This window comes from Hyaena hyaena, unplaced genomic scaffold, assembly GCF_003009895.1.
Source record: "Hyaena hyaena isolate Hyena2069 unplaced genomic scaffold, ASM300989v1 scaffold_252, whole genome shotgun sequence".
Classification (NCBI taxonomy): Eukaryota; Metazoa; Chordata; class Mammalia; order Carnivora; family Hyaenidae; genus Hyaena; species Hyaena hyaena.
The window spans coordinates 2,135,339-2,163,175 of NW_024080884.1; the positions used below are offsets into that span (position 1 = coordinate 2,135,339).

The 27,837-nt window shown below is 41.5% G+C and overlaps 1 protein-coding gene and 1 long non-coding RNA gene across 2 annotated transcripts; one reads left to right on the top strand and one right to left on the bottom strand.

Moving 5' to 3' along the window:
- Positions 1-5,321: 5,321 nt before the first annotated feature.
- On the bottom strand, positions 5,322-16,644 carry TCN1 (transcobalamin 1). Its single transcript, XM_039245079.1, has 9 exons — positions 16,566-16,644; positions 14,457-14,636; positions 13,441-13,581; positions 12,407-12,562; positions 10,953-11,140; positions 8,442-8,625; positions 7,244-7,430; positions 5,679-5,797; positions 5,322-5,536 (listed from the first exon to the last, which is right to left on the bottom strand). Exons 1-9 carry the CDS (start codon positions 16,642-16,644, stop codon positions 5,475-5,477), a joined length of 1,296 nt encoding a protein of 431 aa, XP_039101010.1. The 3' UTR covers positions 5,322-5,474.
- A 7,109-nt stretch (positions 16,645-23,753) lies between these two features.
- On the top strand, positions 23,754-26,664 carry LOC120240307. Its single transcript, XR_005530625.1, has 3 exons — positions 23,754-23,897; positions 25,613-25,752; positions 26,587-26,664. It is a non-coding gene; the product is annotated as an uncharacterized LOC120240307 (long non-coding RNA).
- The last annotated feature ends 1,173 nt before the right edge of the window (positions 26,665-27,837 follow it).

Sequence of the window (27,837 nt, forward strand, 5' to 3'; positions counted from 1 at the left end):
GCTGGTGAGGGAGTGAGTATAGGCGGGCTTTCCTCCTGGGCCTTTTAGACACCTGCTCAGATCACCTCCTGGCTGGTTTTTTTTTTTTTTTTTTTTTTTTTTTNTGATGCACCTTGTTTTGTATAATAAAATGTGTTTCACAGATGTCCCTGTGGCTGTGAGTGGGGTGAAGAGGGGGCCTCCTTGGGATCAGGTGACTTTTTTTTTTTTTTTTTTTTTTTTTTTAATGTTTATTTTTGAGAAAGAAAGAAAAAGAGCGAGCAAGGGAGGGGCAGAGGGAGAGGGGGACAGAGGATCTGAAGCAGGCTCCACACTGAAGCAGGGAGCCCGATATGGGGTTTGAACTCATGAGCTGTGAGATCATGATCTGAGCCAAAGTCAGATGCTCAACCGACTGAGCCACCCAGGAGCCCCTGTGGCTGTTTATCAGCAACCACTTCCCTGAGGGTCAGGCAATTCCTAAGGCACTGCCTTACTTGTGGGCAAGGCACATGCTTTACAATATGCCCTTTAATGCAGTCAGTGAGGACCTGCCAGGTGAAGTCAGCCTTTATGGTTAATAAGTCACTGTGACCTAGATCTCTTGGAGGCTGTTTGACTTCAGGCAAGCAATGGACTCAAGTTTCCCAGAAATTGTTTTATTTGATTTCTCTTTCCTTTTCTGGGGACAAAGCAGTTTCAAACACCCAGCACTTTCAGGTATTATCTTTAAAGTAATAATTAGAAAATGTGGGCAGGTAGGGCGCCTGGGGTGGTTCAGTCGGTTAAGCATCTGACTTTTGATTTCAGCTCAAGTCATATTATTGTTCGTGAGTTTGAGCCCTACTTCAGGCTCAGTGCTGACATTACAGGGCCTGCTTGGGATTCTCTCTCTCTCCCTTTCTCTCTGCTCCTCCCATGCTCATGCTCTCAGTCTTTCAAAAATAAAAAAATTAACTTAAAAAATACTTAGACAATGAGGGATCAATGAAGTATAAGAATGAAGTATTACTGTACTATAAGTATTATTAATACCATAAGTATTAAGTTTATATATATATATATCTCAGAAATAGAGCTATATTAAAGCAATACCTCCCTATAACATACAACAGAACTAATATCTTGAGATTACGAAGGAGGGTTCTAATTTTTTTGGTAACTATTAGATTTTAAGGGGCTTCTTTTAAGGGGACATTTTTCAGTGGCTCCCATCTTGGAATAAAATTCGAAATCCTCTTAATGGCCTACAAGGCTCTGTAAGATCTGGCTCCTGGGGCTTTTGGGCCTCACCTCCAACTGCTTTCTTCCCCTGCTCCCTCTGCCCCAGCTGCATTGAACTTCTTGTTCCCTGAACCCATTACCCGCCTTTGCACTTGCCGTCCCCATTGCCCCATTGCCCTCCTCCAAATGTTCTCATGGTGGCTCCCACACTTCCTTCATATCTTTGCTCAAAGGCCAGCTTTCACCCAGACCTTCTGTCTCATGTAGGAGATAGCCTTATCCCCAAGGACACCACTGTGCCCCTTACCTGCCCTGACTCCTCAACCTCTGTCACACTGTGCACGCGGTTTGTTTCCTGTCTCCTTTTCCACTAGAATGTTTACTCTCAGGGGAAAGGGTCTTTGTCACCTTTTCACTATTCTATCTCCAGCCTTTGAGCCACTACCTAGTTCACAGTAGGAATAGAATAAAGACTATCTGGATGAGCAAATTAATGAACAAATATAAGACCTGGGTTACAAAGCATTAGTTTTCTTTCTTGGCTAATGTTGGCGGTTTTGTGATGAGAGTGTGGGACACATACTGGGGTGCATTAGACGGCTTCTAACACGGCTCCATGTTCCCACCTTCTGGTTCACACCCTTGTGATAATGCCCTTCTCCAGAGTTTGGGATGGCCTCAATTCTAATGAATATACTATGGCAAAAGTTATAAGATGAGGTGGCAAAAGACCATGTTCCCTCTTGCTTGCCGTCTCTCTCTGGCTCTTGCTGGTTGCTCAGAGAAAGCTGGCTGCCATGTTATGAGCTGCCTGATTGGGAATCCTATATGGCGAAGGACTGGGAGCAGCCTCCAATCAACAGCCAGGGTGGGAGAAATCCTGTCAACAACCATATGAATGAACTTGAAAGCAGATCCTTCCCCAGTTGAGCTTGAAGATGATGCCTCAGCCAACATCTTGACTGTGGCCTTGTTGAGAGACCTTGACCCATGGAAACCATGAGAAAATAAATCTGGTTTTAGGCCATTAGGTTTTAGGGTGACTTGTATTATTAACTAATACATGGTGTGTGGTGGGAGATGGGGTCAGAAAGACAGCGTGAGTCTGCACAGTGGAAGGCTTTGCATACCATGTGAAGGAGTGGTAGGCACAATAATGCCCGCCACCCCCTAACATGTCCCCATCCTAATTCCTGGGACCTGTGAGTCTGCTAGGTCACATGGAAAGGGGGAATTTAGGTTGCTAATGTGCTGACTTTAACATAGAAGATTATTTTGGATTATTGAGATGGCCCTACTGTAATCAGAGGTCCTTACAAGCAGAAGGGCATGGTGGGAGCACACAAGTCAGAGAAGGGAATGTGGTGATGGAAACAAATGTCAGAGTGATACAGTTGCAGGCTTTGAAGGTGGAGGAATGCCATGCCCTCCAGAAGCTAGAAAAGGTGAGGAAATGGATTCTCCCCTAGAACCTCTAAGAGGAACTCAGTCCTTTCAACACCTTAATTTTATCCCAGTGAGATTCATTTTTGACTTTTGACCTCCAGAGCTGTATTTGTCATCAGCTAAATTAGTGGTCGTTTTGTTAGCAACAGCAAGAAGGGTTGGGAACCCTCAGGATTATGAACCCAGAATAGCACTGACCTTGGGTTCCAGAGGCTGCTCATGACCATCCTGGGATGAGCCACACCCTGTGGTATGCGTCTTTAAACATATCCTTCCTTACAAATTGCCACTTACAGCCATGGTTGCTGCAAGACTGATTATGATACAATTATCTCACTTAGCAAATAACTTACAGAACAGGAACCACACAGGCCATACATTTCTTAATTCATATATTTTGACAGCTCTTGGGTAACCATTGACTGAATTTGTTTATTCATTTATTTGCCTGTTTTATCCTGTGTCTAGTTTTCTGGTATCCAAGTACCCAGACTCTCTCTGGACATCTGAAAGGGTTATTTGTGTTGATTATTCTGTGGCAGCGGATGGAAGTCTTTTCCCTCAGACTCAGTCTCAGTTCTGTCATAGTCCCAAGCCTTGGGAGCTTCTCATAAAGCATGTGTGGCCAGAGCTAGGATTCTCCGGGCAATGTCAGTAGAATGCTAAGGGAATGTTACTCCATTAACTTCCGTGTCTGTTTCTGAAACTAAAGCATCCCTATCAGATAGCAATGTTACTGTATTCTACTACGGGACCACTGATTAGCAGAAGCTCAGCTGCGTCTGTTAATAATGGAGGTCGCAATGCTACAGGGTAGTTTAGAAATACAGTGGCATAAAATGGAATTTTGTATTTGACCCAATGAGAGGACTTAACTGAGAATTGCAAAAGAAATGACTTTTTCATGCTGTGATTGGATATTATTTGATTTCATGTCAGCATGCCAATGAGACTATCCTTATAGTCCATTTGGGCGAAGGAGTCTAATACAAATTGTGCTTTACTGGTGTTGACTGGTTATTATTAAGATGAGCTAGAATCATCGAGACATGGTCCAGAATCTCAAAGGGACCTATTCCAACTTTGTTCTACTGAGATTCAGTCTCATTGGTCCATCGCAGAGTCAATACTTGATGTTATTTTTTTGCTTGAACTTCCTTATATAACAAAAGCTTCCTGTGGACAAAACTGACCACATATAGTGTTAATTCCCCCACATACTCCCAGTTTTCAATCTGTCTTTTTGAGTGTAATTATTAACAGTGTTCATTTTCACTCTTTACCGCATTATGGTTGGGTGATAAGTTGGATGGTCGCACTATGTATGACCATATGTGTGACATAGGACAGGAATGGCAGTTATAATGTTTTGCATATTTGTCACTGGAAGCCATTATCCCTTAATTGCACATGGCTTATAGAGTCTACAAACAGGTCTGACAGCTGCCGCTCCATGCAAACAGCATCACAGAGGTCCTCTGTCTCCAACTTAGCTTCCAAGATGAGACGCAGATCCAAGAGTAAAGAATTCATTGCTGTCTAATGATGAGGGCATCTCTCACATCCAGTTAATGAAGAACAGTGTGGAGTTGACCCTGGGGATTGAGGAACAGCACCAGAAAGCAATGGTCAAACCCTAACTATAAAGGAGGCTTGCTGGTGGAGGAGAGAAAGCTAAGGGTATGATGAAGAAAACATTCAATTCATTTGAGGGAGACATTGATAAAATTTAAGTAACTCTACCTGAAGGCACCTTCCTTTTGGGGGTTGCTTTAAGTTTTTAAAAAATTTTTTTAAAAGTTTTAATTTATTTTTTGAGAGAGAAAGAGAGTACAAGCAGGGGAGGGGCAGAGTGGGAGAGAGAGAGAATCCCAATCAGGCTCCATACTCAGCACAGAGCTGGACCTGGGACTCGATCTAACGACCATGAGATCATGACCTGAGCCAAAATCAAGAGTCTGATGTTCAATCAGCTGAGCCCCCCAGGCACCCTTGTGGTTGCTTTAAATGGGTTATTTTATGCTTTATCTGAAGGACTGTTTGCCCTTTGGCATCTTAAAGGCATTTCTTGCTCCTGTCTGTATGTGTGTGTAGCTCAAGCACTCAGTCTAAAGTACAACCCGGTTCATGCTGCTGAGATGTGATTAATTAAAAAATTAATAGATTTTTAAAAAATGTGAATTCTGCTGAAATGAACACCAAAGGTGATTTTTTTTTGCATGTGTGTTTTGATGATATGAATATCAGAGTGTTTATGGGGGAAGTAAAAGATAAATAAATGCGGGAGAAGAACAAATGGGATCCAAGGAAGACAGCTGGGTGAGGGGATGATATTATTCTTCAGGCTTTATGGACTAACCTTTTATCTATAAGACTCACACTTCCTTCTTTCTCCAGAGCAGTATTTTTCTTCCTACCCACTGTCATTATGAGGTCAGTGTCCACTTGGTTCATCCCTTAAATCTGGGCCTACTTGATCTCATCTGGTGCTGCTTCAGCATTGGATCTAGAACCTTATCTCCATTCCTGCCTGTTGCCCAGAACCTTGAGTAGAGCTCAGCTTAGACACTAGTCTAATCTCTTTTCACTTTCCTCTTCCTGCAGTGGTCTTCCCTCAATCAATAATCCCCTTTTAAAATGAAATGGTTAGAACACTCTTTTTGTATAGCTGTTAACCTTTTATTGAACACTGAAAGAGAGAAGGGGGGTTGGTTATTGACTCTCCTATTGAATTTGAGATGAAGGAGAAGGAAGGCATGAAGCCACTTTCCACCTGAAATTCCACTGCAAAAGGATGAGATCCAGCTGAGGAAGGTTTGAATTTATTAGTATGTGCTCCAACGAACCTCCAAATTCTCTCCCTTGTGTACAACGTAACTACCAACTCCTGAAAAGAAAGAATGAGAAGTGGGTCAAATGATTTAACCACCAAATCACTTTCCCAGTGCCTCAGCACACCCACCACAAAAGCTCGCACCCTCACATGTAGATGCTTTGGGCATGGTCACTCCCATCTGTCACTCCCTTACCTTGCTCCAGTGGTATGCCGTTACTCAGGAGCTCCCAGAAGGTTCTCTTGTTATTGTTAGCTTCTAAGCCCTGAACAGAGGTGACGTAGGGGCCCCATGAACTCTCCTCCACTGTGAAACTGTGGGGACAATATATGGGTTATAGGAGCTTAGAATTTTCAAAGGTAACCTTCCATGGGCATTTCTCAAACTTCAGTGTACCCAGAGTCACTTGAAGCTATTATCGAAAAAGGCAGATTTCCTGGTCCTGTCCTCAGATACTTTGATTCTGTAGGTCTGGGTGGGACTAGGAACCTGCATGTTTCATAAACACTCCAGGTGATTCTGCTGCAGGGACTCCATAATCTATGTTAAACTATAAGAATGATGCCCTGTTTCTGTCCCTGCATCCTTTCATAGGAGACACTGCAGTCAACAACTACGAATCTTCTGCCCCAAGATAGCAACTGTTGAAGATACTGAAGTGCAGAAGAAAATGTTCACCTCACATCCTAGAGGCACCATTAGCTAGTGGGCTTTCTCTTAGGAAAGAGGAACAGGAAAGAATAATCTAATATTTCAGATTGTGTTTATTATAAAGTAACATGGCCAGTATCTGTTTCACATTCCCTGGTCACATTTCTCTGCCTTCCTGTGAGCCCTTGAAAGCAACCTTTATACTATTTACTTACATTAGATATGTGCATATATATATGATTTTCTTTTACATTTTGGCATCTTATATCTTGTTACTAGGTGCAGTAAATACTTGTAAATTAAATTTAAGGAGTCAAAGGAACCATATCTTTCAGAGGCAAAGTCAATATTTTAATTTAAATATTTGACTTCTGTGGGCCATAGAATCTTAATCTAGGGGTCCATGAATCTGAAAGTGGGGGAGCAAGGAGAGGCTTCAGGGCATTTGTGAAACCTCTGATTTAAAGGACACGTTTCATGTGTGTGTTCACCTATCTGGGATGACCATCCATTGGCAATCATCTGCTTTTCTTTTCTTTTGTTTTTTAAGTTTATTTATTTACTTATTTTGAGAGAGAGAGAGAGTGTGTGAGAGAGAGTGCACGTGCACACACACATGGGTAGGAGAGGGGCAGAGAGAGAGGGTTTGAGAGAATCCAAAGAAGGCTCTGGCTGTCAGCGCAGAGCCAGTTGCAGCACTCAACCTCCTGAACCATGTGCCAAAATCGAGGGTTGAACCTTAACCGACTGAGCCACCCAAGTGCCCCTCATCGGATTTTCAAAGAGGTCAGTGATTCAAAAATAATGAACCACTGTTCTAAACACAAAATGACTGACCTAAGAGGTCCTATTTATTGAAAGAATTTTTCTGACAGAAGAGAGATCCCTGGGACTTATTCACCCATTAGGTGAACATTAATTTAATACCTACTGGGTGCTAGAAGATGAAAAGTCATACCTTTTTTTAAATCCCTGCCATGAGATCTAGATGGACAGCACTTACTGATAAAGAAGAGTTTCAAATGTACTTTGGATTCAGGTGCTTGTGTATTCTTACTGAGTCTTTAAAATCATCATACACCATCACCTTAGGTTACCTAGAGACATACCGAAATAGAGTCTCGTTTTTTTTCTGAGCTGCCTCCATCACATTTAGGAAGACAGAACCATTTGCCACAGAGACCACGGTGGAATACGTGTCATTGTTTATCACCACAGAGTAATTCACTTGGATTTGTGAGGGTGTGAGAGGGGGTGTCGCTGTTGTAGGCTCCACAGTGGAGATGTGGAAGTCACCTGGCAGAGACAGAAAAGCAGAGAAGAATTAATATTCAGAATAATAGAAATGATATTAGGGTTTACATACCCATCCAACATCAATCCCAGGCCTTCTCTCTTTTATGGAGAGTAGTTTGCTACAGGGAGCATGAATCAGCAGTCAAGGGGCAGATCTTTCGTGTGACTAAAGCAGATAGTCATCAGCTTGTAAATACGTGTGTTTAGCTCTACTCCTAGCGCTTTGAGCAATTCGCTTGCCCTATCTCCTGTTTCGCACAGAGGCTCCTGATTTTGTTTTTGCTTTGGTACAGCACAATAAAGCTTCCTTTTTGGGGGTGCCTTTTTATTTTTTTAACATTTATTGAAAATGTATTAAGTGTCAGGCACTGTACTAACCATTTTACACGGATTATCATATTCAGTCCTTACAAAAACCCATGCTATTATCATTTGTATTTTTTTTATGTTAGTACACTGAAGTTTAGAGATTAACTATTTTGTCTAAGGTCACTAAACCTATAAGTGGCTGAACCAGGAATGAACAGAGATAAAAGAAAAGATACAGAGATAACAGACAAAAGCAAAGTCTTTCATACCTTGTTGAAAAATCAGTTGTTTGAATAAATGACTATAATTTCTTATAGGATTGCCATATTCCTCCCACAGAGATGTAGGAGTTCCCTGAGGTATCACTCCTTGTGCATAATGGAGAGTCAGACACTCCATACTTGGTTTAGAATGGGAATAATGCTCAGAACATCTCTCTATCCAGCCATCAGAAATCATCCCTTTGGAGACAGACCTCACTTAATCAAGTCTGTCTTGTTGATCAATGTTTGAACCAAAAACAACACCTGCTACCCCATTAAGAACAAGTCCTCAGGTGGTTATAGTCACTGGTGACATGTGGAGAACTGAGTTCTATTTTGGAACTGTTAGGCTGTAGAGATTTATCTGGTCACACTTGGTTCCTAAGGATACCTTGGACTCACATGCTCTGGGTGTTATGCTACTTAGTGCTCTACCTACCATAGACACAAGGAGAGTCTTTGCTAACATTCAAGTAGGTCTTTCCCAACAGGGCGGGTAAGATTTGAGCTGCAGCAGTTGGCATACGGAATGCTCCTTTATGAATTTCCATGACTGCTGTCCTCAGAGTTTGTTGGCAATTCCATTTACTTTTACTGTAATAGTCTGATGAGACAAAGAGAGCCTAATGCATAAGAGAGGATGAGAGGGAATAAGAATGAATGAGAGAAACATCAAATAAGCGGAAAGCTTACATCTTACCAATGCAGTAAATGTTTACTGGACATTGACCACAGGGGAAGCACCTTGGACAACTAGGATACCTTTCCTGCCACCAAAACATACATTTATTTATTTATTTATTTATTTATTTATTTATTTATAAATTTAGTTTTGAGAGAGAGAGAGGAGAGGTGGGGAAAATCTTAAGCAGGATCCATGCCAAGTGTGGACCCTGATGCGGGACTCCATCTCATGACCATGAGATCGTGACCTGAGCTGAAGTCAAGAGTTGGATGCTTAAGTGACTGAGCCACCCAGATGCCCCATCCACCAAAAAGTTTATAAAGAGTTTAGGGGTGGGTGGGAGGTGGGGACTTGCTTAATAATACAACTAATAATAGCATCCATGAGGACAGACTTTCTCTACCCTATTCACTCTTGTAGCCCCAGCACTGGAACAATGCTTGCCACATAGGAGGTACTTGATAAACAGACAGATAATCATAAAGGAGCCCCTGAGATGAATGTATTAGGAGAAGCATCCAATGCCATGGTTTTTCAGAAGAGGAAGAGCACATAAACATTTAGTGACACTTTGGAAAGGCTTGGTGGAGAAGGTGGTCCTTAAGATAGCTCCTGAAAGTTTGACAGAATTTCAGTAGGTGCCATGAGCAGGGGAGGACTATCCCCAGAGGGGACAGCATTATCGAGGATGCTAAAGTAGGTGCGGCCAGGACATGGCCTGCCTGTGATGAGACTGTCTGCATTTTGGCAAAAGAGGATTCCTCCTGGCCTGGGAGGGCACCGGGGAGACTCAGGGTGATAGTGGAAGAACAGGCTGGAGAAGGAGGTTGGGCCAGATTGGTAGACCTTTGAGTTTTAGGGGGAGGTGTCTGACATTCTTTGCTTGACAGTGGGGAGTCTGATAGGTTCTTGAATAGAAGCTATCCAAGTGGCAGATGTGAAGTGGGTTGAAGGGACAGAATGTCCCTGGGTAGGAAAATTTAGGAGGGTATCAGAATGAGTAAGACAAGAACTAAAATGGGCTGGACCTACCAACATTGCTCTGTAGTTTCTTAGGGAATCTTTAAATTAACCAAGAAGTCAACAAGCCTTTGTGGGATATTTTTTAAAAAGGATCATATTTCACTTCCTTTTAAAAACGGTCTTGTAGGCAAGTGGCTCTCAATTCTGCTGCGAATGAACATCACCTGAAGGGTTTAAAAACATGACCAAGGCCCATGCTCCACCTCTAAGTTTCTATATTAACTGGCTGGTGTGGAGCCTAAACGTTAATGTTTTCCAAAACCTCCTCCAGGTGATTCAGATGTGCAGCCAGAATGGGAAACCACTGTTTTATTTAGTCCAAACTCAGCAATGCAAACAATAGCATCAACAGCAACAATAGTAAAAACAACCTCTGTGACTGGAGCCCTGTTACATCCCTAGCTTCATCTGTTAATTTTTCCCAAGGACCTTGCACTGGTCACGTTGAACACCTTGATCTTCCTAAAATATGTTATGTTCTTTCATGCCTTGGGTCTTTGCTCTTGTTGCACTCTCTCCTTTTGAAAGCCCTTCTTGGAGTGGCCTGGCAGACCCCTATTCATACTAAAGACTCAGTGAAAATTTTTTCTGTAAATCTTTATTCCTCTCTTCTTGTAACTACCCCTTAAAGTTGAGTAAATCAGTGAGTTGATGCAGGAATAAAGCCCCAGACTTCAAGGAACATATGTGGGACAGTGTAGGTGCTGAGTGTGAATTTTGAAACAAACAGTTCCATCCCTGTCTGAATCACTTTTTGGCTTTGTAATGTTAGGCAAGTTACTGATACTCCATGACTCATGCTCATATGCTGGGAAATGGAGGTAATAATTCTTTCCTCATTGGATTGTTGTGTTTGTTAATGACTAAGTCCACAAATACTAGCTACTGTTACTACCACTGCCACTTAGTACTTGGAAAACAATGATCTAATTTGGGAGGTAAGATGCAAACGCCAAACAGTGGTATATGGTAAAGTGTGAAACTGCATTTGGTAGAACAACATAACAGGCTGTAGTACACTCAAAATTTCTTTTAAAAAATTGCGGTCAGGGAAAGCTTCATGGAAACATTGGACACAGAAAGGTAAGGATTGAAGGTGAGGAGAATACATTTCCGTCAGGGGAGAGGAATCACATAAGATCAGTTAGTATAGGAATCAGAATGGGTAATATCTTAGGAGGCCGGTAAGAAAGTATACAGCTATTCTTTCTTTCATGTCTCCTGTTTTATCCTCTGACTTACCTGCATAGCTTCTCCTGTACTATATATGTTTCCGAGGAGACCATTTTCTTTTTTCTGAGAAAGAATCATCTCTATCAGTAACTTTATATGATTACTGATAGTATTTAAATCATCTGTATCTGTTTTTTCCTGTCCATTTGTTGTATTCTTCACACAGGTCAGAGCCAGGACTGCCATTGCACCAGTATCTGCCAGGAAACAATACATTGGTGATAGGGTGACCAACCATCCCAATTTGCCTTGGACTGAGGGGTCTCCTGATATGTAGGATTTTCACTGCTAAAAGAGGGATAGATCTGTGCAAACTGGGAAAATGGGTTATACTAGTCGATGATGGGAGAGAAGGATTTCAAGATATAGGAATCATCTCTTCAGCACTAACCACTCAAATACTTGAAGATCCCTTCCATATGTTGAGTAACCATGTACCTTGTACTCAATAGCTCATTTGTTGGTCAGAGAAACACATGGATTTGCAGATGCATACACATGAAGTCTTCCACTTCTACATCTTACTGGTCTCATTTTTTCATCTCTCAGCCATATTGGCAAAGGAATAGAGAGAATTCAGGATGATACACCAAACAGAATATGTATTTGAAATTTTCAAGTGTTTCCATTAGGTTAATTAGGAAATAGCACTTAAGAGAATTGTTTGCAATAAACCTTCTTAAGGAAGAGGATGAGGGAAGAGATTGGAAGAATGGAGGATAAGGTCTTTTTCTGTCTTATTACTTAGTTCCCCTTGAATTCTCTAGGTGTGGTACCTTCTCTCTCCCATATAAATAGCATGAGAAATCTCATATCCTCCTCATTATCCAGAGATACTGAATTGTGGTTTTCTTCACACCCATGGGAGAAAGATGAGCTTGTGTACCTGGATGCATGGGGGCTGGGCAACAACACTAGCGTTCTAGAGGGGGCTTCCTTTTGGATGTGTAAGCTGACCCAGGAGAAGATTTATGGTCCCTATCCTTTGAGGATACAGACTTCATTGATCAAAATATTGGGCCTTGTCACTGGAGAGTAGTGTTGTCCAAGTAAGCCCACACATCCAAATGGTCCCAATAAATTAGAGAAAGAGGCAAAGTTAAGAAAAAGACTTGCACTATTTTCCTTTCTCTAATACTTCTACTTCTTAAAATGTCTTATATCAGGATTCTCACAATCTGTCCTTACACACATGGGAAAATTCAAGTCAAGAGTTAACATCCATTGGTCATATAACTCAAAGAAGAGGTAGGGTAGGAACCAGATCTTTCTACTATGCAACACATCTAGAATGTTGCTTAAATGCTCCCTGATAACCATTCTTCTCAAAAAGAAAATTATTTTCCCTGGACAGTAGCATAAAGAGGACTTTTTTAAAATTCCAAGTACTTACTGGTACAAAAATCAAAGGAAAAGACTTACCGGTGTCCTATATGCCAAAGGAATTGGGTTTAATGACTCACCTACTGAGAACCTGTTCATAAGATAGAAATTTTTATTTTTAGGATCGAAGATTTCAGCAACTTCTTTGATTGAATATTCCCCTCTGAACAGACATAAGGCCAAAACGTCCAGGCTGAGCTGATAGTAGTTAGTCAGTGGATTACCATTGTGTTCTTCTGTCAGAGAGGAAAGAAATACCTTGTTAATGAAATAATACTGGAGTAATAAATTTTCAAGCTATTCCTACTTTATTAGAATTTCTTTGCATTTCAGGAGAGGTGAGTAATAGAAGGAGAAGATCGCTCATAGAATCAGCAAACCTGAGAAATGTAAAGGCTGCTAAGAGCAAACAAATTCAACTCAACTCTTTCATTTCATAACTGAGGAGACTCAGTGCTAAAGTGATGAAAATGCCATCCTGACTTTCAGGTGGTTACAGAGCTAGGATTAGAACACAAATTTCCCACCACTAAGCCTCTTGCACTTTTAATGGTAATGTGTTCAACCTATAAGTAGAAGTAGAAGCCATCTTGAAAAAAGATGGGATCAGAGAGGCTTAATGAAAAATAGGATAAATATTGGGTAGGTGTTGAAATAAAAATAATGTACCTCACTAGCAGCTGTCATGGTCAGCCTCCGTTTCCTGGTGATAAAGTCCTTGTCACCATCGTTAGCTCTTATACTACTTTTGTATCCTTTGGTACTTAAGACATAGTATCTTGTGTTGCTCAGCGATTTCTGGTGTATTTCATTATTTGTCCAAAGACAAGCTTCTAGAGAACAAGAGAATAGTGTCCTATAATTTGTGTGTGTGTGTGTGTGTGTGTGTGTTCATCATCATATGTAGGATTGATGTAGAGTCAATGCTCAGTTGAATCTGTTTGAAAAAAATTCAAGATGCCTATTGGAGGAGGGAAGAAGAGAAAGCAATCTGCAAAGATATATGGATGAATGGAACGAAGAGAAGGAAAGACTGAAGGGAAACTTCCTTCAGTTCTGAATCAGTAGAAGAGAAGACAAGGTTGTCCAGAGCCTCTGAACATTTGTTTCTCACCCATATTTTTAATTTCTGCTTGGAATTTATTTCTTAGTTCTCTGACCAGGCAAGGAAAATTTGGAGGAATTGCATCAGGGTTTTTGCATGCTCCCAAAGCCAGTATAGCCAAGGCAAGCTGTCCTGAGGTTAAATTTGAGGCTGAAAAGAGAAGTATTCAAATTGGACAAGTTACATACTTGTGATTTTTTTTTTTTCTGGGCTCCTGTCTTATGATTTACATTGCCTGTCCACTTCTTTTTTCCTCACTCTACACCAATATTTTACCGTTCACTTCCTTATGCCCAAAGCAGAGCTTTTTCCAGCAGTGCTGTGTAAATGCAAGCTAGATACTGGTCTTTCCCATGAAATCATGGGAGGTTTTGGGAATCATATAATCCTTACAAAAATTTAAAAAGAAGAAAAATAGATCATAAAACCTTGGGTTTTTCTCTCTTTGTGGGTGCCATCTTTCCAGGATAGTAATAATTGACTTGGTTGTTCTGCCTTATACAACATCAAAATTCTCAGTCTTCTCGTAGTTATTACAATAATATTGTGAGATAGGTAGGAAGTGACTTCATTTCCCCCTTACCTCAGTTAGAAAGCTAAGGCTCAGTATTGATATGAAGGACAGGGTGGAGGTTGTACTCAAACCCAGTCCACATCTCTATTTCCCTGTGGTTCCCTTGCTATTGTCAGTTTTCTTACTTGTGGGCCACATCCCTGTCTGATTGTAAACACAACTAGCTTATATAACAGTATTAGCAGATAAGAGCCTATAATTTATTTTGCTTTTCCTTGTGACCTTTTGAAAAAATGTTTTTCAGAATCCAGCGAAGTAAGGTAAGTAGCAGTAGAGTAAGTGGCAGAGGACTAATGTTTTGAGGACTTTTCTGTCCCCTCAAATTTTCTACAGCTAGGATAGATGTGGCAGGTATACTTTGGACACACAATATTTTCTGAAGGTCTCTTGCTAGAGATAACCTTATGGATAGGTAAGTCTTCTAAATCTTCCGGAGGCTGTAGGCACTCACATTTGCAATCCACATTGCGTTTGACTTGTTGAATCAGCTGTTGTTCTTGGCTTTGGTTCAGGATCCCAGCAAGTCTGAGGGACAACAGGACATTGGTGGCTTGGATTCCTTTGGTATATTTTGAATTGATCATCGTGTTTATCAGAGGGTCTAGATCAGCATAGTCGTTTTTGCTTATCTCTATGGCGGGGGAGGGAGGAAATAGGAGATACATATTAGGAAAATATTAAGAAACAAGAACCCTAGGAACAGGGTCGACATTAACGGATATGGCACAGATGGAGCTGTCCAGCGATCACTAGCTATGTGGCTGGAACAGGTACAAAGGTGGGTATGAAGCCACTGCAACATCAGGTATTTCTCCTTTACCAACCAGTATGGAAGTGTTTCAATGTTTTCACAACTGTTTCAGCCTTTCTCCTGTGTACTGGCAGTATATCAGTCCTTCCTGGGAGATCTAGTATCATTCCCTGATTTTGAAGATGAGGCCTAGCCAAGGTGTCCTTAAAGAAACCTTGGTAATTGAAGGCTTAATGGAGCTAGAAGATGCATCTCCTGACTCCCAGTCTATAGTCCTTTCTACTTGCTGGATTCAGTTCTTTTCCTTTTCCATCTTTCTAAGTGACTTGTGTAATTTTCCCAACCTTCAGTTTGCTGTTTTAAAACTGTGGATATTAACATCTGTTTTATAGATATCGGACAAGAAATCACTTAATAAATTGCAAATACCATACATATTATCACTTTTAGCTCAACGGGAGTTGCTATCACTATACTTAGAGAATCAAGGAAATGTGAGTTTTCTATGCTGAATCTCTAGGCTCGGAATCATGACCTTGAGATCAAGAGTCCCATGCTCTTCTGACTGAGCCATCCGGGCTCCCCTCCACCCCTTTTCTCTTTAAAAGAGAGTTGGGGAGATCTGCATCAGTGGTTATAGAAAGGTCATGGTTTGTTAAAAGAACAATCAGACAATTGTTGAGTCATGGTTGAGATATTGTGGAAGCATCCAGTTCAGCAGATTTTCTGGCACTGAAATGAATGTTTCAGTTCCTGGTAAACAGCTCATCAATTTCCTTGGCCACTAAACACAAAGTTAAACATTTTGTATAATGAATTGAACTTCAAAGCCTCCACAGAGACTCCTGATTCTTAGGATAGTACAGGCCAGGAAAAAAAAATTAGAGATTACAGATTTTGTGCTTTTGCTTGTGTGAACACAAGTCTCTGCTGTGGTGATGTCCTCTTCTTGTAGGCTATAGAATACCAGGAAGATGTAGCCACAGGTAGCACCATGTAGTCATCTTTGGACTGGTTTAAGCTCAGTTCCAGGGTAAAGACTTACAGAAAAGAAATCGTGTACCTGAGAGCTATACCAGATTTCATGACATCACTTCCTTCAACACCTTTCCTTAATTATGCTCAATTTATGGGGACCATTCAGCTAGTAAGGGGTCGGACTACACCTGAACCAGTTCTTCTTTCTCTTACTTAGTATTTTTCAATAGAATCACACAATCTCTGGATTCTATACCAAGAGGAGAGATGACGGGCTTCTACCCATTTCCTGAGGGGGGGGGGGAGAGTTGGAGGGGAAGAGATGTGTAGCCTGGAAAATCTAAACTCAATAGTGACAAGAGAGAAGTCTTCATTATTTGAAGGGGATTATTAACATTATTTTTTTTCCTGTGTAGTTACAAGGGATTAGCCCAAAACCCATGGATTTAACTTGAAAAATCTAGATATTTTTATAGATACCTCAAATTCAAAAGGTAGCTTTATATGACCTTAAAAAGTTTCTGGGATCATGAATATTATATCATTGAAAATGAAGAAGAATAGACAGTTACTTCGTAGAGTTGCTATGGTAGAGAAAATCTGAATCTAGGAAGAACAGTTAGGCAAGTTAGCACTGAATCTACAACCCCTCTTAAAACAACATACATTGTAGAACTTTCCTACTTTCCTCACCATGTCCTGCCACATTTTACATTACTCATAAAGTCCAACCCCATATAGCACTGGAATATGTCACTCTACACAAGTCCCCTGCCAGTAGTCTTTAGAAACTGTTACACTAGGAGTAATTTTAGCTCAAAGCATACTCACCACACTTCTCACATAGTTGACTTGGAATAAGAGAAAACAATAGGAGCCCCACTAGGGGCAGCTGGTGGGATTGTCTCATCTTTCCAACAGTGTTCTGGAATGGCAAGGGCCTGTTTGACTATTTATTGGGTGATGGGGAGAGGGTAATGAGTGCTCCTCCTTTAGCTTGCCTCAGCCTCTTTCGCTTAAGCAAACATTGAGCAATGTCAGGGGGTGTGGTCAAGTGTATTTGTCCAAGAATTGTGATAAACCAGGAAGAGATCTTGAAAGGTATGGTCAGGAAGAATGAGGAAATAATTTTTCTTTGCTTCTTATCCCAAACTTTGGGGTTCACATTCCTTACTTGCCTTCAGCTCAATGAGAATAAATTAAGTGAGCATTTCCCTCTTTTCCATTCCAATTTGGTAGTGTTTTGTTTATATCTCTTGAGACATTATATTTGATGGGGCAAGGCCATGAAATGTATAAAAATGAGAGTAGAGGTTGTAACTCTGAAATTGGACCAGGCAAGATGGGGGAGCCTTGTACCTGAGGATCTTCGGGATAGTGGTGTTTGGTGTATGATTTTCTTCTAAGATAGGTGCCCTGAGAGTTTCATAGCCCAGGAGGAAAACCACATAGATATATATCAAATATGGATTTTTGCTATGCCAGGAAAGATGCTACAAGTTATGTGTGAGAAGTGTTGTCTATCATAATTCTTCTAAGAACTATCAGAGAATACTATCAGTTTGTCCTTAAAATGTTTGCTCTGGGTCAGCAAGTTGGCAGAATAAGAGGTCCCCTGCTCATATCCCCTCACAGTAGCAATTTTAATTGCCATCCATGGACAAAAGTGGGGTTTTTTTGTTTATTTTTTTTGTTTGTTTGTTTTTGATGTTTTTTCTTTTAATGTGGGAGCTTTGGGTTCCAAGCAAGAGGCTGCAAAACCTCAGTGGAGCCACCAAGGAGAGCTGTACTGAAAGGGCACTTGTACTGTACTTTCTTCAGTACAAAGAAGAAAGACTTGTATTCACACAGGCTAAAGCACAGACTTTGCCAATTCTCATTTTTTCTTCCTGGCCTGTCTTTTTCCCTGTTGCACCCTGAGAAGCCGTGCTCACTGATGATGGTCCTGGATACAGACCAGAAAACAGCCTCATCCCCTTGTGGACTTGGCTATAGCCCTGTTTGGCATTGATCCTGTGAATAGTACCATCAGCCAAGGGACCCAGGAGGAGTCATGCTCATCTGAGCCTTCAGTGATAGGCCTGCTGGCCTTGGTTAGCTCTATGGACCCTGAAGCAGCTGTGACCTAGCTCCAACATCAGCTATGGTCTGGGAGCAGTCTTGCCCACTCAGGGACCTAGCAGGAGACCCACCTATCAGTGCCTCGGAGACAGGCTGGCTGACCTTGATCCAACTATGGATCCTAAGTGGCCCTGTGATTTGGCTCCATTTCCTCTCAGCTGTGGTTCAGGGACAGTCCTGCCCATGCAGGGACCTATACCATGACCCAGCAGGAGCAAGGACCATCCTGCACCTGATAACAGGCTTGCTGTTTGCAGACCCAACTGGGGACCCAGCAGCAGTCAGATGATCCAGTTCCAACCCTACATGGCTGTGATCCTAGAAACAATCCCATCAGGCCTGGGGCCTGACAGGAGAAAGTCTTTACCTGTCAAAAACATTTTATAAAGATGAAGAGGTGTTTACTCCTTCAAACATGCAAACACAAATGTAAGGCCATACAGATCACAAAGAAGCAGGCAAATATGACATCACCAAAGAAAACTAATAAATAGACCTAACAGACATATGGAAGGAAAACATAGCAAAGAACCTCCTTGACATTGGTCTTGGCACTGATTTTTTGGGGTAGGACACCAAAAGCACAAACAACAAAACCAAATATAAACAAGTGGGACTACTTCAAACTGGAAACTTTTACATAGCAAAGAAACGATAAACACAATGCAGAAGCAAACTATAAAATGGAAGAAAAATATTTATCAGATGCCACATATCTAATAAGGTATTCATATCTAAAATATATAAGGAAATCCTACAACTCAATAGCAAAAACCCAAACAATCCCATTGGAAAATAGGCAGAGGATGTGAATAGACTTTTTTCCTTGGAAGACACACCAACAGCCAACAGGCACATGAAAAGGTGCTTAACACCACCAGGAAAATGCATATCAAAACCACAGTGAGATATCACCTCCCACCTGTTAGAATGGTTGTTATTAAAAAGTGATAACGAGTGTTGGCACTGTTGTGGAGAAAACGGGAACTATTACACAATGTTGATGGGAATGTGAATTGGTGCAGACATTATGGAACACAGGGTGGAAGTTCCTGAAAAATTAAAAATGGAACTACCATATGATCCAGTAATCTCACCCTTGGGTATTTATCCAAAGGAAATGAAATCAGTGTCTCAAATAGATAGCTACACTCTCATGTCCTTTGCAACGTTATTCACAATAGCCAAGATATGGAATCAACCTAAGTGTTTGACTACAGATGAATGGATGGAGAAAATGTGGTATGTATGTACAGTGCGAGATTGATAGACTATCTAGCTAAGTCTAGCCCAGATTGCTGACCCATAGATTGGTGAGAAACTGTGTTAAGTTGCTAGGTTTTGGAGTGGTTAGTTTTGCAGCAATGGATAACTGATATGTGATATTTAGAATTTTTTTCCAGTTATGTAGTATAAGCAATACTTCAGTAAGCTGATCACCTATTTCATGCCTCGGTACCTCATGATTCACTTAGCTGATGTCAGAGATCTCTATGGGTTAAAATATTCCTATTGTTACTCCAGTTCTGTTGTCAATTACACTCATCGCTCCAAGCTTGTCTTGGATGATTAAGTACTGTCATCTAATCTGGCTAATTTAGGATGACATTATACTGATGGAGATCATTGTAATGGCCAAACCTCTCACTATTATTCCCAACCATTTCCTCTCACTAATTCATTTCCTAATGTCATGGTGGAGAAAGTATTCTCTGGACCTTCCCAAGGAACAAAGAGTCCAGGTGAATGTGTTGCCCATAATAAAATCCTCTTCAGTATTGCCATTTCCTTAAGCCTTTGTTGGTGCATTTGGGCATCACATTCTTACTCATGTAGGTCACTTTTGAGTCCAGCTTTCATATGATCAATGAAGAAAAATGTTGGAGCCACTTGCTCTTGTTCAAGTTAGCACATTTCATAGTCTCTGGTACCTGCGTCTATATTGACAAGTTTGGCATCATCCAACATTATATTCTGATTTCTTTGGTCTAATGTACCAAGAATCCAATCCCACACATGTTTTTTAAGTTTATGCAAATGTAAATTAGGAAGGTCTTGTAATTATTTTTGTGTTTAAGCTATCTTCTGTTGGCTCTAACTTTGCCCTTGTCTTCTTGGGTTGCACTGGGATCTGATAATAGTGATGGTTCTTGAGGCAATGAATGATCACAGGCCCAGGATTTAAGGAGAACAGGGAGGTCCTTGCAAGAAAACTGCATCAAATTAGATTAATACAGGATCTCCAAGCAAAGGAAGGCTAGTCCTTTCAGTCAGGATAGGAAGAGCTAATTCTACTTAATAAAAAAGCTTCAGAGATTGACTCAGGGTTCTCAGATTCTTTGAAGTATATTCAAAACACTCATCTTGATTCTCAGAATCCCACTCCTTGCTAGTCAATAACCAAATCTTTACAACAGGGATTTTGGTGGGTGATATGCTAAATTTCCATTATGATTCTACAAGCTGTACAATTAAATTTTAGCTTTAGTTTTCCAATTCCCCTGGCCTGTGGGCATAAGAAATAATTACATCTAGTCAGGCTTGTCTAGAATCTGTCTGATTTTCTGACCATAAGTTGAACAGAGAGGTGGAGAGATTGAATTTATAATTTTATTCCTGTATGCTGACCCATGATGTCAGAAACAGCCATGTTACCACATATTCTCTTTAATCATAATGACTGCAGTAACCAACCATCTACAGAAGCTGACTGATCTCCAAAAATCTTGCCTTCAATGGGCCCATCATCCTAAGAAACAAGAGATGACAGATAAATCAATATGATGCCACCATATGCTACAGATTATTGTGTCATTTTCTACTAACAATGAGGTGATACTGCATTCCTACCCAAATAAATGAGAATTCAATTCCAAAATTCTGACTTAAGGCTCTGTTTTGTAAGACTGCTCCTGCTTTGAGTTGTGTCAGCCAGGGTCCAATTGGGAAAGCAGAAAACATACCTGGTAGTTCAATAGACTGATTTAATTCAGGAGTTTAGGTTCTAAGGTTTGTGGGAGCTGAAAGAAGAAGTAGGAGAAGATGGGGACAACTCAGAGTTTAGCAACTGCAGAGAGATACCATTCCAGCCATGGAGGGGTCAATAGAGGTGATGGAACCACAGAATGTCGGCTGCCTGGCAGGAGGTAGACCCACTGGAGATGTCTTAGGAGAAGAGATTCAGGGGGAGAAGCACCCCAGAAACTCCTCCTCTCCCAACCTCCAGTCTTCTGGCAGTGCCTCAGTAATGTCAGCTCTTCCAGCAACAGAGAGGTTGAATGTAAATTTACAGTCATACTCATGAGGCACAACAGGCTTCACCCAGGATCAAGTTTACTTAGCCATTAGAAAGGATTCAGGGCATCAAACTCCTCAGCATGCACAGTATCAACACGGAGGAGATGTTACGACTCCCAGGCATAGCTTCTGATGTTCCAGTCTTTGTGCACTTGAGTGCTGGGTCTCCTCACCGTTTACACCTACCTAGTTAGTTACACACCCTCAGGTATATGTGAAAAACCCTTCTCCTCTGGGACAGCAGCAATAAAACAATGCCTAGTCTTTCTCTAGATTGTCATTTATTTTGCATCTGTTGTAGGTAAATTCATAACAATCCCTGAGTTAATGTTAGGAGGGTTGACCAAGGGTCAAGTCCCCAGGAATCCCTGAAAATTAGATAACAAGCCATGGAACCAGCTGTAAATCCCTACAACCTCCTTTCGCTTCCTCCTCCATAGGAGCCAGTTAGTAGAGGGGTTTGGGGACAAAGTTTGCAGGGATCAGTCCTCTGATTCAGAGCTGAGCAGAGAAAGGGCAGGGAATAGCTCCTACACTAGTCAAATGTCTGGCAGACTCTTCTAAACTTCTGTAGTTGTCTTCTGCCTCCACCATTGTATCAAACTCATCTGACATTGCCAACAAGCTGTTTCCAAATGTAATGGACAGCTTCTGGTTTTCAACCTTCACTTTCAAAGAACCAGCTTTTGTGAGATAGGATTCACATCCTATATGATTCAGCTGTATAACGTTGTTTCAACGGGCTTTGGTTCAGTGGACTTTTGTGTGTCCACAGATAAGAGCATTCACAGATACACGCAACCATTGCTGCAGTTAGTTAGGGCACATTTTCATCACCCAAAAAGATCTTTGCCTATCTTTAAGTTGGGTCATTTCTCTTTTATTTCTCATCTATTATCTATTATTTATTTCTCTTTTATTATTGAGTTATAAGAGTTCTTTATATATTCTAGACACAAGTCTCTCATTAGATAAGTGCTTGGCAAATATCTTCTCTCACTCTGTGGGTTGTCTTTTTTTTTTTTTTTTAAATTCTTTAAAATGTTTTATTTATTTCTGAGAGAGAGAGAGAGAGACAGCATGAGCAGAGGAAGGTCAGAGAGATAGGGAGATACAGAATTTGAAGCAGGCTCCAGGCTCTGAACTAGCTGTCAGCACAGGGCCAGATGCAGGGCTCGAATCCACGAACCGCAAGATCATGACTTGAGCCGAAGTCAGACGCCCAACCAACTGAGCCACCCAGGCACCCCTGTGGGTTGTCTTTTCTAGCAGAACTCTTAAGAGCACTCAGCGTAGTTGATTTTCCAATTTGAGACACACTTTCCGCTTTTGTGACAGTACCATCAACCTTCACCTCTTGATTATTTTCCCTGCTTTTTTGATTGCTCCTTTGACCTCACTACCAATATATATATTTTTAACTTTAAATGTTATATGCTTCATGACTTTGTATTAAACTATTGTTGTTTCTCATCCTACACTCTCTAAGTGCTCTCCCATCCAGTTTGAAGCCTACAAATATACTAACATTTCCCACATTTTTATTGGTAGCATAGGTTTCCTTCTGAGTTCCAGTTTATAGCCAACAGCTTCCTCTACATTCCTACTTGGATGTCTCATGGGAATCTCAAAACTAGCGTATTCCAAATTCAAAGCTTGTCTTTTGTTGCTAACTTGCTTCTTCATTGGTGATTCTTTGCTATTTAATAGCTGTGTGACCTTAGGAAGTCACGTAACCTCTCTGAGTCTTAGTTTATCAGTAAAATGTAGATACGAATAATTCTTAATTCCTAAGTTTCTGTGAGAGTTTGGTGAGTTACCACAGGTTGTTTAGAATAGTATTCAGTCCATAATAGGCAGTACAGAATTGTTAACTTGTAGTATCTCACTAAGAACCATCAGTTCAGTTGTATCCACCTGAAGTCTGGTTGTCAGCCATGATACTTCTGTCTCCCTGCATCACTGATCTAAGCAGTCACCAGTGTCAAACATTCCACCTTCTGGAGCCAGTATGCTTTTTTCCCCCCGCCTTTACTGCTACTACTCTGGTCTAGATTATCTACTTTCTTGGCACTCTGTACTTTCCTTTGTAACACCTGTGAGAATTGCAATTAAACTACTTGCAGAATTACTTTTTAACTATGTTTGCTTAACTTGTTTGTCCCTGCCAGATTGCAGGTTCCTCAAAGGTAATGATAAGTCTTTCTTGTCAGCTGTTATATTTCCCGACATATCATGAAGTTGTCAAATATTTGCTGAAAGGAACCACCTAAGATTCTTAAGGCAAATGATAAATTGGTAACACGTTTTGGTAGATAATCTCAGAATAAATATTAAAAGTTTATACAGGAGAAAACCAGAAAATAAAAGTAAATAGCATAACTCCCATCAGTTTTGAGAGTGAATTCAAGATTTAAGCAACTAGGTTTGGAGTCAAGGTCACCCAAGTATTAATTCTGCTAGAATTGTCTATTTCTTTATCTAATCAAGCAGATCCATTTTGAGATAATCTCCGTTTCTTTTGTTTCACCTCTTTCTGAGCCGGTAAGCAAGAGTTATGTAATTCTGGTTATTTGCTCAACTTACTGAAGGTGAACGTTGAAGAATGAGCCAAGAACCATGATGTCTATTAAGCCCAGTTCCTTCAAGGTGTATCAGCAGAACAAGACAAGGCTCTAAGTGCTCCCAGGGAGATCGGAAGATATCCAGCACAAGCCACTCTGAGCTGGGCACCAAGGGCTACAGGTCTGTTTCTACCTAGCATGTGTGGGGACGGTAACAACAGGAGGCATATATACCATATCTGTAAAAGTTATTAATAAGTTGAAGTTTAATCAAGGTAAGTTCTGCTCTCCTGTTTTGACAAACCAACTTTCATAATGAGATAGAAAGACGTTTAATTTAACATCCTTAGCCCTTAGAGTTCCATGTTGGAACACTGCAGTATGGCACAAGATACCATCTCTTACCACTCTACTTCATTCCGCATGGCCCATGGCCCCATTTCTCCTCTCTTTCCAGCTCCACTTTGACCTGCATTATAAAGAGCCTCCAATTCATGGAGTACATGTGTGTGGATACTACAGATGACTTGTCCGAACTCTGTCCATGTTTACAGTAGACAACTTGCCCTTGGCCACCCGCTGGGCCCAGTTGTATATACACCTGGTAAGGTAGACTCTAAAAGGGGCTTATGAAGGCCTTGGTGTGAGCTTAGGGCCATTTGGGCACATAATTCTGGGGGCGTGGGTTCTCGGAGGCTTGTCCCCTTGGTCTCATACATCTTTAGCCCCAAGGGAGAGGCAACGGAGAGGGCCAGAGAGAGGTTCTTCCCTGAGCAGAAATCCTTCCTGGCAGATCTGGGGGTGATACAAAATGCCATTTAGCAAATGAATTTATCTCATCTCTTTTCCCTTGATAATGTGATGTCTAGAAGGAGCTAAAGCTGAAAGGGAGGTGTGAGATGCTACATCGGGTGAAGGTTTCTCCCCACCCACTTTTGGGAGGGCTTTGTTCAGACTGCTGACTCTAGAACTTGGCCCAACACTATGCTTGTTGGACTTGGCCTCCCTGTTTTCTTTTATGATATTCCTGAGTTTCAAAAGACCACAAAGACCAGCACAAATAGCATCAATTTTTTAATTAAAAATTTTAAAATGTTTTTTAAAATTTATTTCTGAGAGAGAGAGAGAGACAGCGCGAGCAGGGGAGGGTCAGAGAGAGAGGGAGACACAGAATCTGGAACAGGCTCCAGGCTCTGAGCTAGCTGTCAGCACAGAGCCCGACGCGGGGCTCAGACCCTCGAACCGTGAGATCATGACCTGAGCCAAAGTCGGACACTTAACTGACTAAGCCACCCAGTCGCCCCAAATAGCATCAATGTTTTAAAATGTTTATATTACATAGATGCTAGAGAGACAAGGAGACTATGTGAAGAGAAGTAGTTTGGATTCATTTTTGTATTCCTCACTGCTTTGGCAAGGATGATGTTTACTGAGTAGCTCTTAGACACATATGATTTCTTATTTATTTTTAATATTTATTGATTTGAGATAGAGAGAGAGAGAGAGAGATTTGAGAGAGGCAGAGAGAGAGAGAGGGAAACACAGAATTTGAAACAGGCTCCAGGCTCTGAGCTGTCAGCACAGAGCCTGACGTGGAGCTCAAACTCATGAACTGTGAGATCATGACCTGAGCCAAAGTCAGATGCTTAACAGACTGAGCCACCCAGGCACTCATGACTTCATGATCTTACAGGGGTGCCTGGGTGGCTTAGTCAGTTGAACATTTGACTCTTGTTCTCAGCTCAAGTCTTGATCTCAGGGTCATCAATTTGAGCCTTGTGTTGGGCTCCATGCTGGGTGAAGAGCCTACTTAAAAAAAATTAAAAAAGAATCATGATCTTACACTTGAAACCAAAGGACGCAGAGGATTTATGATATTGTTTTTTTTCCAAAAAGGCTCTAACTGTAAAATAGATGAAAGTGAAGAGAAGCCCACTGAAGGAGAATCAGAGGCCTACTTCATTCCCTCCTCCCCAGTGGTCCTAAGAACCTGTTCAAGGTTTTCCAAAGTGTGGGTTTCCATGAATCACCTGAGGGTGAGTGTTAAAAATGGGCCCTGGGTTGGACTCTGGGAATTGCCATTTCTGGCAAGAACCTGACGTGATCTGTATGAACCCTAAAGCCTCCAGCTACAACTGACCCCACTGGGCTAGAGGGGAGGGGCAGAGAGAGACAGAGGAGACACAGAATGGGAAGCAGTGTCCAGGCTCCACACTGTCAGCACAGAGTCTGATGCAGAGCTCAAACCCACAAACCGTGAGATCCTGACCTGAGCCGAAGTTGGATGCTCAATTGACCGAGCCACCCAGGGCGCCCCGATTTCAGATGATTTTGATAAAGTTTGGGAGCCATTGAACAGACTGCTCTCTAAAGTGATATTAACCGAGTTCCTCCAAATGTAGTCCTGGGACTAGCAGAATCAACATCACCCTGGAACTTTCAGAAATGCAAAATCTTTAAAAAAAATTTTTTTTAATGTTTTTATTTACTTATAGAAAAGAGAGAGAGACAGTGTGAGCAGGGGAGGGTCAGAGAGAGAGGGAGTCACAGACTGAAACAGGCTCCAGGCTCTGAGCTGGCAGTCAGCACAGAGCCTGACGCGGGGCTCGAACCCACGAACCGCGAGATCATGACCTAAGTGAAATTTGGACACTTAACCGACTAAGCCACCCAGGCGCCCCCAGAAATGCAAATTCTTGGGCTCCATAAGAATCTAAAGAAGAATCTGGAGCACAAGCCCAGCAATCTGTAGTTACACAATCCCTGGGGGTGATCCTGATGCCGCTCAAGTTTGCAAAACACCCTAAATGCCATCCCCTGACAATTCGGCCAGCACCCATCGACACCCCCTGAACATTTTGTTTTCCCAGGAACTTCAGAGGGCCAGGAGAAGTCACAGTTCTCAAAGAGACTTGCTGCGGGCACTTTATCTGAACCCCCGATTTCAGTACTGGAGTGACCAGGAGGATGTCAGGGTCCAGGAGGCAGAATGAAGGTTTTCTTTGAATATAAAACATGGGGGCTTGTATAAAGATTTTTTCTTTTGTTCTTTGTGCTTTCCATACTTTTCCAAGTATGAGGCAATTTGGATCAGCAAAAACACAATATATACATTCCTGAAAAGTAAAAGCAATCAGCAGCGTGATTTGTAAGTGCATCATGTTGGGTGCTGACCGTGGCTGTAAAATTACCTGCAGCAGGTCAGGTACTTCTGGGATCCCGTGTTCAGAGCTGACATCATGAAGGATTTTGTGAGGTCGCAATCATTTTTACTTTTGTGCACAATGATTTTCGCTTCTTCTGAACAAGATCCAGGTTCAAGAGTGACCTCATGCTTTGTCGTTTGGAGGTTGAAGGTGTAGTTTCTTACAGGTTGCTGACCCTTTTATTGTTTGCTATTTCGAGCAGAAGTGACTTGTCATTCTATTTTTCTGACTTCTGTAGTGATACTGCTTTCTCTCTTTTGCCCTCTCCCTCCCCCCAAAGCAAGTGATTTATCTGGTTTATCCTGATGCTTGGGAAAGAGTTAGTTTTTATTCTTTCTTCCAGGTGTAGGTATTTCCCCCCAGCATCCCCCCTCACCCTACCTGGGGGAGAAGACTCCCCTACTTAAAGTTTCAGCTTGCTCATTCATGTCTTGCCCTGACCTGCAGATCTACTCCTAACCCAGCCACCTGCCTCCGGTCATCTCCTGTCTCCTCCCTAAGTGACTGTGTGTCATTTTTTCCCGTCTTCTCACTTATTTTCCTGAGTCCTAAAGCTAACATTTGACACCTGTTGTCTTATTTGCTTTGTCCATCTGTCTGTCCTGTGGCTTATTTTGCAGCAATCTTTTCTCACCCAAATGACATATATTTTTCCTTATTAAAAAAGTCACCAGGTACTAGTGAAAGTAAAGAACACTTCGTTATTTCTAGTATTTCCTTATCATGAACATCTAGTGATGGATAGCTTTATCTGCAAGACCTATCTTTGCAGGTTCTGCATATCTATCTAAAAATGCCCTTAGGATCTAACCCTGGGAATCACGTGAATGAGGTACCACAACCATGGATAACACACTCCCCAGACACAAACAGGCTTTAATCTGAGATCTCTTCCTTTTACCTTCTAAGAGGACA

Excerpts from the sequence above, each read along its gene's own strand:
- TCN1 (XM_039245079.1), bottom strand. The coding sequence starts at position 16,644 with ATGAGACAATCCCACCAGCTGCCCCTAGTGGGGCTCCTATTGTTTTCT. Across the intron at positions 11,141-12,406 it reads TATGAACAGGTTCTCAGTAG|ATACTGGTGCAATGGCAGTC; the intron begins GTGAGTCATTAA and ends GTTTCCTGGCAG. Across the intron at positions 7,431-8,441 it reads AGACTCTCCTTGTGTCTATG|GTGACTTCCACATCTCCACT; the intron begins GTAGGTAGAGCA and ends TGTCTCTGCCAG.